Source organism: Hibiscus syriacus, unplaced genomic scaffold (genome assembly GCF_006381635.1).
Source record: "Hibiscus syriacus cultivar Baekdansim isolate YM2019G1 unplaced genomic scaffold, ASM638163v2 tig00110050_pilon, whole genome shotgun sequence".
Classification (NCBI taxonomy): domain Eukaryota; kingdom Viridiplantae; phylum Streptophyta; class Magnoliopsida; order Malvales; family Malvaceae; genus Hibiscus; species Hibiscus syriacus.
This window is the reverse complement of record NW_024062576.1, coordinates 18,092-29,660: the sequence shown is the minus strand read 5'-3', so window position 1 is coordinate 29,660 and position 11,569 is coordinate 18,092. Positions and strand designations below refer to the sequence as shown.

Here is an 11,569-nt window from a genome sequence, read left to right as displayed (position 1 = left end):
TGAAATACACAAAAATGATGTTCGAAGATTTATAAAATAAGAAAGAATACCATAAAGGTATAATGAATATGAATTAATTATTGTTGAGGAGTTAAATGAAATATTATTAATTAATTTTAACGTGTCATATTAACCCTTTAACAACTGATGATGTAGTACTCATTTTATAACAAAATTTAAAGTTTAATATTTGTTTTATAATATTTAAAAGTTAAGAGATCAAAATGATTATTTTGGATTAGTTTAGTGATATGTTTTAACTTTACCCTTTCATTTTCTATGCTAAAAATCCAGCAGTTCTCGCAACCAGCGTCTCCATCTCTCGTCTCCATTTGCCGCAAAACCCTAGCGTACACTACTTCATACAAGCTGTCTTTTACTCTCGGCACCCATGGGTAAGTCTCTCAATCTTCTATTATATGGATTTTTCATTCCCTTATTCTCTATTTACTCTTACAATCATATTGATTGTGTTCGTTTTCCTTGACCCCGGATCTGATTGATTTTCTCTGTGATTGTTTCAGTTTTGATCTTATTTCGCCGAGAACTTCACTTAATTATGTATATGTTTTAATTCTTTTAAGATTACGAAATTTTTATCAATGAAAGCTGTTTTTGGTGATGACAGCTGCGGTTCACATTATTGAGATATTTAGGGAATTGAATTTAAGTTGATTAAGGTTCCTATTAGTTGAGTAGGCTTATAAATCATAGAGTTTTTTTTTGTAATTTTATTTATCGTTTTTTTTATTTATTTTAACTCAGCTTTAGCGCCTTTGTGTGCTGCAGTGGTGAATATTGGTAATTCTTGGAATTAACGTGTCCAAAATTTCTCTCTCTTGCTTTCTTTTCCTTCTCTAATTTGTAGATATCGAGGCCGAGATCCGTGCATTGCAGCTTGACTCTTTTGGTAGTATATTCTTAATGTTTTGGCTTTCCCTTTTGTTTTTGGAATCTTTTTTCTTTATCTTTTTCTGAGTTATATTATCGAATCTCAACAGAAGATAATAACGGTACTGTCATTCCTGAAGATGCAAAACCGGAAGAAGCTGAAATAACAGATAAGGTGGAGGAAGTTGAAATGACAGATAAGGTGGAGGAAGAAGGTTGGTAGTATTGTTGATCTTTGTATTCGTGTCCTGCTAATATCCTTATGTTAATGTAACTGTTGGAGACGAAGATAATTAGAGGAGATATTTTCACTGAGAAAATTAATTCTAAACTTTATATAATTTGTCAACTTGGTTTAATTACAGTTTTTTTTTTTTATCTCCAAAACGGAATTTGAGAGTTTTTATACTTAATAATTTTCATTGGTGCTCTGAAGCTACTTTGCAATCACATAAAAAATAAGGAATTGAAATGTATTATAAGGTTTTATAAGGAAGTTGAAATGACTCTCCTTTTGTTGCGTGCAACAGTGATATGAAATCTCTAGGTGATGTGTTTTCTTGTGTTTAACATGGGCTATGGAATTTATATTGTGCATGCACTGTGGCATTTTGTAACCTGCAGTGCTGATTTTAATTCGGTTTCGTGTTTACTTCGGCTGTGATGCATTGACTCAGGATTCAGTGTCAGACTTTGTATATTTTAGGCATAGTTTTTATCTCTCTTTTACATTTAAAAGTATGCATCATCTCCTATAAATTAAAAGCATTCAAGAATTGAGTAACAAAGGTATAGTAGGATGAAGTGCAGAGTCCATGTATCATAGCCAATCGGATGCATTATGTGCTTGTTTTCTTTCTTGGTGACCTAATTCTTTGTTGACCATATTTTTGAATTATTATTGAGCATTGACAATGGGCTGCTGGTAAATGTATAGTTGGTATTTGCCTGCTTTTCCTATTTAGATACCAAAACTGGCCCAGCCTAGATGCTAATTGCTCTTTCCTTTGATAAAATGTTACATGTTTTTTTATTCATAATAAACCTTTGTTTGCCAGTTTAGTTTCATTTTGAAAGAAAAAAATGTTATCTTTTTTATTGTTGGTTTCAGGCATGAAGGATGAGGTTGATACTAAATCTCAACCAGTCCAGGCTGAGCCAAAAGGTTTCTTCATTCCCTTTTCTCTTCCTTCCCGTGTTTATATGTACTGTGTCTGTTACTTTATTATTCCAATTTTAGTTTTCTTGTTCTCATTTTCAATTTTGTTGTGCGCTGAAAGACAAGGAAGTAGCTGTTCTGGAGGACGCAGGAGCACCAGATGAAGTGGACTCACAGAAGAAGCGCCACTTGAATGTTGTCTTTATTGGTCATGTTGGTGGGTATTCCTACTTCATGGCTTTGCTTATGTGAAAATTGGCATGCATGCATATTTATATCCATTATGAATTGCTTATGCTAACCTAGGAAAAAATTAGTTTTATTCTCACCAACCCCTTATTTATTATGTGCTTTATTGAGCTTAGTCAATTGAGTCGCATGCATGAACTCTGTGAAATCAGTTATAAATTTAATAATTTCAGGGACATACTGTTAGCAATTAAGGTTGAGTTTGGGTAAATAGAATTCTACCCTTTTTGGATGATTGGATGGTGGATTGAAAGGAAGAAAATGCTTAATGGATTTCGAAATGAGAAAATTCGAACAACCTTGCACAAAGGATGTGGAATAAATGCCTAGTCACTACTAATTAGTTGCCCCATGTCTTCTTAAGCTTCTTTATTACAAAACTGCTTTTTCAAAGACTACTGGTCATCAATATTTTTCTTACTGAAACATGTAAATTTTATGGCAGAATTTAAATAAATTATCTTCATTTTATGTTTTGACTTTCCTTTATTTGATTCTTAGATGCTGGCAAGTCAACATCTGGAGGCCAAATACTCTTCCTCAGTGGTCAGGTTGATGACCGTACAATCCAGAAGTACGAAAAAGAAGCGAAGGATAAAAGTAGGGAAAGCTGGTGAGCTATAAGTTTGGCTTATAACCTTAATAGTGATTAGTGAATCAATCTATTCATTTTTGTATTTGCTTTTCTGATGAATGTGCACATGTTGGAATTTAGGCTTTCTATACCTTGTTTCAAAGGTTCTATTATACCTAGATGTAATAAAGCTCAGTAACTGTTTTGCTTATGTTAATTAGTTCATCACCTTACAGTTTCAGATTAGTTGGCTAGAGTTGATCTGCATGAAAAAAGTGAATGGTGAGACAGACATGATTTACATTTTACATTAGTGGGATGAAATAGTGGAGTATTTCTGACCAAGATGGCAAGAATTCCAAGCCGAAGATTCAATCTAATCCAAACATGATATTATTAGGTTTTAACCCACGACTTGAATGAATAACTAGATGCACTAGCATCAATTGGTAGGAGGCACTGCTTGAAATGTGATTTTGGATGGAGAAGAGAAAACAAAACATTATACACTTTTCATCCATTTGAGCTATGTCAAATTATACTAAAATGTAAGGCTTGAAATGTTATTGGCTTCTTGTTAAGTAGTTCTGATCATACTTTATTTTATTCCTCTCGAACATTCATGTGTGCTTTTAGAATGTTTGATCGTTTTGCTATCGATTCAGTTTGCCATGTTCATCTTTTGAGAACTTCCATTGGTTCACCCTTTTTAAAAACAATTTCCCATTGCCTTGCAGCTTTCTCAATAGGAAATTTCATTGTATTGATGTTGATATTGTTCTCTCCCCCTCTCTCTTACAGACTGTGGATCTTCAGCTATTGCATTATCTGACTTAACTACTTTCCATGTGTTAGGTATATGGCATATATTATGGACACTAATGAAGAGGAGAGGATTAAGGTAGTATATAATGGAGAGATGTTACAAACTTTGAGAAATTATAGTTCCTGATATATTTCCGTTAGTACTTTCAACATTTATTCATTATTAGCTAGACTACAGTTGTTACACTGGGAGTTCAATAAATTTGAACATGTTGATTGCAGGGCAAAACTGTTGAAGTTGGAAGAGCACACTTTGAGACTGAGACTACTAGATTTACTATTTTGGATGCACCAGTAAGGGGATTGCCTCTGAAATACACTGTTTAATCAATCTTATCTACTAGTTAAATGTTTTATTAGTTGTAGGTTACGTTGATGGATTTGATTTATTTTACTATTTTATTTTGTAGATTGGGATTTTTTTTCTGGGTTCTGATTTGTGGTGTGGTTGGATTGCTTTATTTTTGCGCTCATGTTGCTCCTCAAATGCTCTTTTGATATTATAAATCACATTACATAATGATTAATATTACATTATCATTTTTATAGTGCATCATGAATGTCTCATTATAAATCATATTTCATCCTAGCTTAATGGGGTTTTTGCCTTTTCTTTGTCCATGTGGCTAGCCAACCTCTTATCTACTTTTATAGGGTGTCTAGGAGTTTTCCTTGAGTTCTGTTATCTTCTGAGGCTCTGTCAAGACCTGAGCTAGGGCAGCTATGAGGTTATTCTTACTAGCATAGCCAGATAGAGTACCCTACCCTATTCTGAAAACTTCACTGCGCATGGTCTTCCCACTCCACTCATTCTAAGGTGCTAAATTCATTGGTTTCATGATCCAACTTCCTATTCAATTGAATCTGCCTGTAGCGAGCCTTGTATGGGACGTCTTGCAATATGCTGCATTGCTGCTGCTTCTTGTAAGTAATAGAGAAAGTGATACGAAATAAAAAACTGAACATTTCCATAGCGTAGTTTTATACATTAGATATGCTTTAGGGTATTATCTAACTGTAATTAATGTGCAATGAAGAATGGAACTGAATAAAATGATTTTGTTTTTTTTGTCAGATTCTTTTTATTTTGAATTTATTAAAACTAAATAAGGTTTCTATTCACTATTTAGGGTCACAAGAGTTATGTTCCAAATATGATCGGTGGGGCATCTCAAGCTGATGTTGGCGTGCTTGTAAGTCACATCCTGCGTCTTTCAATTAACTGCTTAATATGGTGTAATGCAGATTTTGGCTTTCTAACTTCCCTTTTTGTTTCTCTATTAGGTGATTTCTGCACGTAAAGGGGAATTTGAAACTGGATACGAGAAGGGTGGGCAGACCCGTGAACATGTCCATCTGGCAAAGACCTTGGGCGTGACGAAGCTACTTGTAGTAGTTAATAAGATGGATGATCATACTGTCAACTGGTCTAAAGAAAGGTATTTTGACTGGATTTTGTGACAAGTCTGAGCTTTGTGCTGTTTTTAGTGTGAATTTGTATTATGGGATTGTTTGTTAATATTACTGATGGAGGTCTTCAACAGGTATGATGAAATTGAGTCAAAGATGACACCTTTTCTGAAATCGTCTGGCTACAATGTGAAGAAAGGTATTGGAACTGTTGTTAAAAAAACTTGCAAGTTGCATTTTTTACTTTTTGATATTTTCAAGGTTATAGAACCATTCCTATATGTTATTGCCCATAGTGAGATATTGAAGGTAATAGAGAAGCTAAATAAATCCTTTGTATTTTTGTAATTTGCCTGTGGTATCTTATGCAACTGGGCTTGTTTTCTACTTTCTTCCAAGATAAATTTTACCTATTTTAGAATAACACGCATGTTTAATTATTCAGATATTCTTCTAAACAATTTCTTTTGGAGTTTAAATCGTGGATTGATACCAAATCACTGTCAGATTGTCTCGGAACCTTAGGTGCTGTTTGACAAACTACAAAATATTTAATGTTGTGTACTGTATATATTCAGATTCTCAATCTGGTATGGTAGTTTAGAACTCTGTTTTCTCATCCGGCGATAATTATATTATGTAGTTTTAATTTGAATGTTTTTCTATTCAACAGATGTTTCTAATAAATTATTTTAGAGCTGAAACTGTGGAATAGAAGTAAATAATTGCTGTTAGTTTGTTTAGGTTACTAATTTGTTGCTGAAAACTTGTGTTACGTTTGATTACTTTTTCTTTGGATTATGCTCTATTCTGCCTAGCTGTAATGTAAACTTGGGTCTAGTTAGGCTTCCTCTCCTGTAGCTCTTGATGTTGAAGTGTCAATGTATCTTTCTTTCCTCATTGTGTAACTTTTAATCGGATCAGATTATGATAGCATGTTTTTTATGGTATTGAAACTTGTGTTCCTATGTTAGAGACTTGTTTGGTTTGCTAAGCAGATAATTTATATTTTAAAACCAGTTATAATTTATTGCTTGCTCTTGTTTGATCTTGCAGATGTCCTGTTCCTACCAATATCTGCTCTTATGGGGACTAACATGAAAACAAGAGTAGATAAGAGTACATGCCCTTGGTGGAATGGTCCTTGCCTATTTGAAGCCCTCGATTCTATTGAAGTTCCTCTCAGAGATCCAAAAGGTCCATTTAGGTAAGTGATTTATAAACCATCTTCCACATCGGAATTCACTGCACACACAACTTTTATGTTTGGTTCTAGTTCCTGGTGTCCTGCCATCTAACAGTAGCATACATGACCAATTTTTTTTGTTATCTTATTTTATGATGTATCTGATGATTTGCTATTGACTAGGATGCCTATAATTGACAAATTTAAAGACATGGGAACTGTTCTAATGGGAAAGGTAGAATCTGGGAGTATTTGTGAGGGTGATTCCTTATTAGTTATGCCGAACAAGGTGCTTGATCTCTTCAGCCTTTTATTATATTTATGTATATTGTGTTTTTAATTTATGGGCTATGAGGCTTTTATGCATGGATTGCAGGCTCAAGTGAAGGTTATAGCTGTATATTGTGATGAAAATAAGGTTAGGCGTGCAGGACCTGGGGAAAATCTACGAGTTAGATTATCAGGTATTGAAGAAGAGGACATATCGGCAGGTTTTGTCTTGACAAGTGTTGGTAAGTTTTGCTTAAATGGACTTATGTGATAAATTTTACTAGCCCTTTCTCTTGTCTTAATTGATTGTTTTTAATATTGAAATTGCATTGTTTTATTTTGCCTTGGTTTTAGGTGTAATATGTGTTTTTCCTTCATGCAGTAAAATCGATACCAGCTGTCACTGAATTTACAGCCCAGCTTCAAATCCTTGAATTACTTGAGAATGTATGCATGGATGTCACTTTCTGTTGTCCTTATTTTATAAACTTGATGCTTTCTGAGCATGATGACTGAATGTAACATGCCTTGTAAATGTTGTTGCCGTTTAGGCTATTTTTACAGCTGGCTATAAGGCTGTATTGCACATTCATTCTATTGTTGAGGAATGCGAGATAGATCAGCTACTACAGCAAATTGATCCGAAGACAAGGAAACCCATGAAAAAGAAAGTCCTTTTTGTGAAGAATGGTGCTGTTGTTGTTTGTCGTATTCAGGTTCATACTCTTTATTTTAAATATACCAAATAGATATTTTATTTTTGCTCCCATTCAATTTGTTTAGCTTAAACATTACTTTTCTTTTTTTGGCGGCATTGCTCTATACTTATTTGAAATGAAACTGAATGAATTGTCAGATTGAACTAGTGAGAAACAGTCAGAAAGCACTTGTTTCCAAGTTGTTTTCGTTTCTTTTTTTTCTGTAAGGGTAGAACAAATAGTAGGATAGCATTAGTGAGTAATGATAGACCACCACAATCCGCTCTCATTTCTGGGTTCCAGCTATGGCGAAATGCTCTGATTAATCAGAAACAGATTGCTAGTGTCAATTTTTTTTTGATAGGAATAGAAGGCCTCAATAAAACCCCCTTCGTGATTAACGGAACTTAAAAATAGTTCCTTAATCCGCACAAGGAGGAAAAGAGTGCCCTAGGATTTCATTAAACTCAAATATAACAAAGTAATACAAACTAATCTCCCTCAAGAGATACAAAACCAGAAAGAAACAGCCCTTAACAGAATATAATTCAACCAATACCAGCCTTAGCTAGTGTCAATATTTCCAACTAAATTGAACTTGCAACGTAATATCAGGGTTCTGTACTCTCGTCAATGTATGTGTGATGCATGTTCTTTATTTAATGTTCTGTTTTCCATAGAGGGGGGGATAACTGATTGCATAAAAAGAAGTTTAAGAGCAGAAGAGCTGAATGGATCTCGGTTAGTTTTGGGCTTGATAAATACTATTTTCTCGTGTTTAGGTTAACAACATGATTTGCATTGAGAAGTTCTCAGATTTTCCACAACTTGGGAGGTTCACTCTTCGCACTGAAGGTAAAGAAAGACCTTTTTGTTTCTTCCTTCCAATAGTGGATAAATTATCCGTCTTAGTGGCTGTGAGTCACATGAATTGTGTGTCCTGTCTTCAGGAACAACCGTTGCAGTAGGAAAAGTCACTGATCTTCCTTCAAGCAGTAGTGCTTAAAAGATTTTGTTGGTAGAGGTGAGAACTCAGACATTGTTTGCTTCTACTGCCTGAATTTTTATTGTGCCGCTATATTCTCCTGTAGTACTAATCAATTTAAGACGTAAAAAACACTGATAAACTATAAAAAGGAAAATTAAATTTTGATCGTCAATACCAATTCTGAAGTTTAGTCTTGTGAGGGTGAGATCCCTTTCTCACCAAAGTATCACACCATTGTTGCATCATGTACTTTATCGCTGTCGGAGATTCATCCTGTTCAGATTGGTCAAAATATATTCCTCTGAACTCACATGCTTCTTGGTAGCGCACCTTTTAATATGAGTTCATGTCGAAAAATTATGTAGTTTAGGCTAGTATTCCATGCCTATTTGATTAATGCAGACAAATAGAGTTTGGCTAAAGTTTTTTAGTTTGCTCCATGGTTTTTTTGGTTGGGAAAACATATAAATTTATGTTTTTCTACTTACAAAGGTGACTTGAAAAAAGACTAGCATCAGAGTTTTCAATCCTAAATTCTTCAACTATTTTTACTAATTTTAAGATGCATTTATTATTATTAATGTTGGTCCTTTATTTAAGTTGCATTTCCTCATAAACTTAAAATAAGTTCTAGCCCCCCATGCCATAAAATTTGCACAAAGAACTGAGAAATACCAAATAGAAGGCCTACGATGTCTTGGTCTGAATCTAAATTATGATTTAGTCAATAATAATGATTTTAAAATTTTGCAAATTAATAAAATAGAATCTTCTCCCTCGTGATTGTTTTGGAATGTGGGGGTAGAAATAATGTTTGCTAAAATAGAATCTTAAACAACATAAAGTACGTAAAACAAAGCAAACAAGGGTAGAAATAATGCTTGCAAGAAAATTGAATTAGTGCTGGGAATTGTATCACAATTAATGGAAGAGGCTTCAACAAAGAATGAAACCATAGACGATATTTTCGGGATTGGCTGCGTCAACAAGCTGTGTTTGATAAGCCACAGACGAGAAATAATAGTTTTGTCTCAAATAGGGCAGTAATGAGACGAGATCGATCGCAAGTTACTTGAGATCGACTTGATCAAAGCTCAATAAATACTCGAATCGAATGGACTCGAGCTCGATTCGAGTTCTTAACGAGTCGAAATGAACTATTCGATATTCGACTCGAAAAGTTCGTGAGCAGCTTGAAAATATAATACATTTAGATTTTATTTTTTTAAATAAATTATTAACAATATTAATATTTATGTATTGATTTTTTTTTAAAAATACAATAAGATTTTATGTATTTAAGGTTGAGTTTGAGTTTAAGACTTCAATCGAATTAAGTTTGAAGAAAAAAATCATTTCGAGTCTTTTCGAGTTACTCACGAGTTTCAGTTCAGGATTTCGAGTTCGAGTCGAATTTGAAAATTTTAAGCTCTCGAGTTTTCGAGTCGAGTTTAGCAATACTCGAGCTCCACTCGACTCATTTACACCCCTAGTCTCAAATGTCACTAAAATTCAATTCTACTTTCATTCTGGATTCACAAATTTGGGTGCAAAAGGACTTATATAAGGCACTTCGTTGACGCCGTCAATGTGTTGTCTAAAATGTTAGGCAGGCTTAACCATGGTATCTTTCGACACCATATACAGATTATTTGTTAAATTTCTCCAAGGGCTATCTAGACTCAATTTTAGGGTTGCAATGTACCTTTCAACAGTTAAATTTTTTATTCCCGAAATCCTTTTCGGTTATTCACAGGCAAAACCAAAGTAACATAGATTCGAACTGGAAAAAGCTTTTGCAATTTCATGGTTGGGCAAAAGAAGAGACTAGTTGGGCTTTTTTTAGCTTTGTTTTATAGCACGGTTTTGCTTCTCCTCAATACCCGACTGAGAAAACCTTTGGCCAAGAAATTGAACATTTTCTATCTTTACATCTTTACGCCTTAACAAAACCATGGCATGGTACATCACATCTGCCATTTCCGAAGCTGTTCGTGAACTCTTCCCTTTCTCCTCCAACGTCCGGCATAACTCATCTGCTTCTTCCCTGCAACAATCAATATTTACATAAGACTAACATGTGGACACTAAAGATAATGAGCACACATCATTCTGATCATCGCTGATTAAACAATGATGTACGATGATTTTTTCCGACCCAACATATCATCCCAGGTATTTACTACTACCATTGCCAAGATAAACTCGACTATTAACGGATTTTTTAGCACAACAATTTTTCATCAGGCAACAGTTGTTTGGTCCAAGAGGGCATTTTGTGTTGATCTGCTATCTCTGATTCTTGTTGGGAAATAGTCGACTCCAGTGAGTATAAAGTTGTCAGCGCCAAGTTATTTTCTTTGACCTGCCAAAACAGACCAGGTTAATTTACTGAACTTAAAAAATTGTACAATTTAGTATTGTAGATTCAAAAGATTGTGCTAATAAACTAAAAGAGTTGCTTTACTTCTTCCCCCTTCAACAAATCACATACCGATGTGAAATTGCATGTCTCCGACCGTGTGTGGCAGGTAGGGTTGCACATAATTCGGATTTCAATCCGATCCGGATCGGTTTTTATCCGATCCGGATCGGTTTTTATCCGATCCGGTTTTTTCCCATAGAAAAAAAACCGGTTTATAAAATAACCGGTTCGGTTTCTAACCGGTTTGGAGGGCCGGATATCCTAACCGGTGTAACCGGTTTCGGTTTTAAAAAAACCGGTTTTTTTAAAAAACCGGTTATAAAAAAACCGATTTTAATATTCCAGATTGCTCATAGGGAACCGATTCCCCCCAAGGGGGTACCGATTCCTCACTGAATGGTTTGGCTCCGAGATTTCCAGAATGCTCGGAGGGAACCGATTCCCCCATAGGGGTACCGATTCCCCCCTATTCAACGGTCGAAATATTTGAATTTTACACTTAGGGAACCGATTCCCTATGAGAGGGTACCGATTCCCCCACGCTCTAAGCATTTTTATTAAATGTTCACACTTAAACGGCTATATTATCTTCATTAATTATCACTAACGTTCAGAAGTGATTCAAGGTGTATTTAAGCAAGCTTAGAAGTCATTGATCAAAGACAAGAAACATCAAGCAACTAGAATCAAGAGAGAATCAAAGAGAAAGCATCAAACCTCAAGTTCAATAAATTCAAATACTTAATTGAAATACTTAATTAACTCAACATAATTGAAATACTTAAATACTTCCAAGTTTGATAAATTCAAATACTTAAACTTCCAAGTTCGATAAATTCAAATACTTAAAAACTTCAAGTTCGATAATTGAAACAAAGTTTACGATAATTGAAA

The 11,569-nt window shown here is 34.5% G+C and overlaps 1 protein-coding gene and 1 long non-coding RNA gene across 4 annotated transcripts; one reads left to right on the top strand and one right to left on the bottom strand.

Moving 5' to 3' along the window:
• Positions 1-261: 261 nt before the first annotated feature.
• LOC120214025 (eukaryotic peptide chain release factor GTP-binding subunit ERF3A-like) lies at positions 262-8,288 on the top strand. 3 transcript variants are annotated; one of them, XM_039212029.1, is made up of 18 exons: positions 262-395; positions 869-910; positions 1,005-1,106; positions 2,003-2,056; positions 2,166-2,267; positions 2,801-2,912; positions 3,729-3,774; positions 3,921-3,992; positions 4,829-4,891; positions 4,983-5,137; positions 5,243-5,307; positions 6,165-6,315; positions 6,478-6,583; positions 6,671-6,806; positions 6,947-7,011; positions 7,116-7,280; positions 8,045-8,117; positions 8,213-8,288. In XM_039212029.1, exons 1-18 carry the CDS (start codon positions 392-394, stop codon positions 8,266-8,268), a joined length of 1,569 nt encoding a protein of 522 aa, XP_039067960.1. In that variant the 5' UTR covers positions 262-391; the 3' UTR covers positions 8,269-8,288. The 3 variants fall into 3 exon arrangements, with proteins under 3 accessions (XP_039067960.1, XP_039067961.1, XP_039067959.1); XM_039212030.1 differs by having other exon boundaries at positions 1,002-1,106; positions 2,172-2,267; XM_039212028.1 differs by having other exon boundaries at positions 1,002-1,106.
• A 1,664-nt stretch (positions 8,289-9,952) lies between these two features.
• On the bottom strand, positions 9,953-10,773 carry LOC120214023. The gene is made up of 3 exons (XR_005524826.1): positions 10,718-10,773; positions 10,456-10,615; positions 9,953-10,292 (listed from the first exon to the last, which is right to left on the bottom strand). It is a non-coding gene; the product is annotated as an uncharacterized LOC120214023 (long non-coding RNA).
• Positions 10,774-11,569: the final 796 nt, after the last annotated feature.

What these genes read in the sequence shown, in the direction of transcription:
- LOC120214025 (XM_039212028.1), top strand. An exon ending in AGATAAGGTGGAGGAAGAAG is followed by an intron (nt 1,107 to 2,002) that starts GTTGGTAGTATT and finishes TGTTGGTTTCAG; the next exon opens with GCATGAAGGATGAGGTTGAT. An exon ending in ATGAAGAGGAGAGGATTAAG is followed by an intron (nt 3,775 to 3,920) that starts GTAGTATATAAT and finishes TGTTGATTGCAG; the next exon opens with GGCAAAACTGTTGAAGTTGG.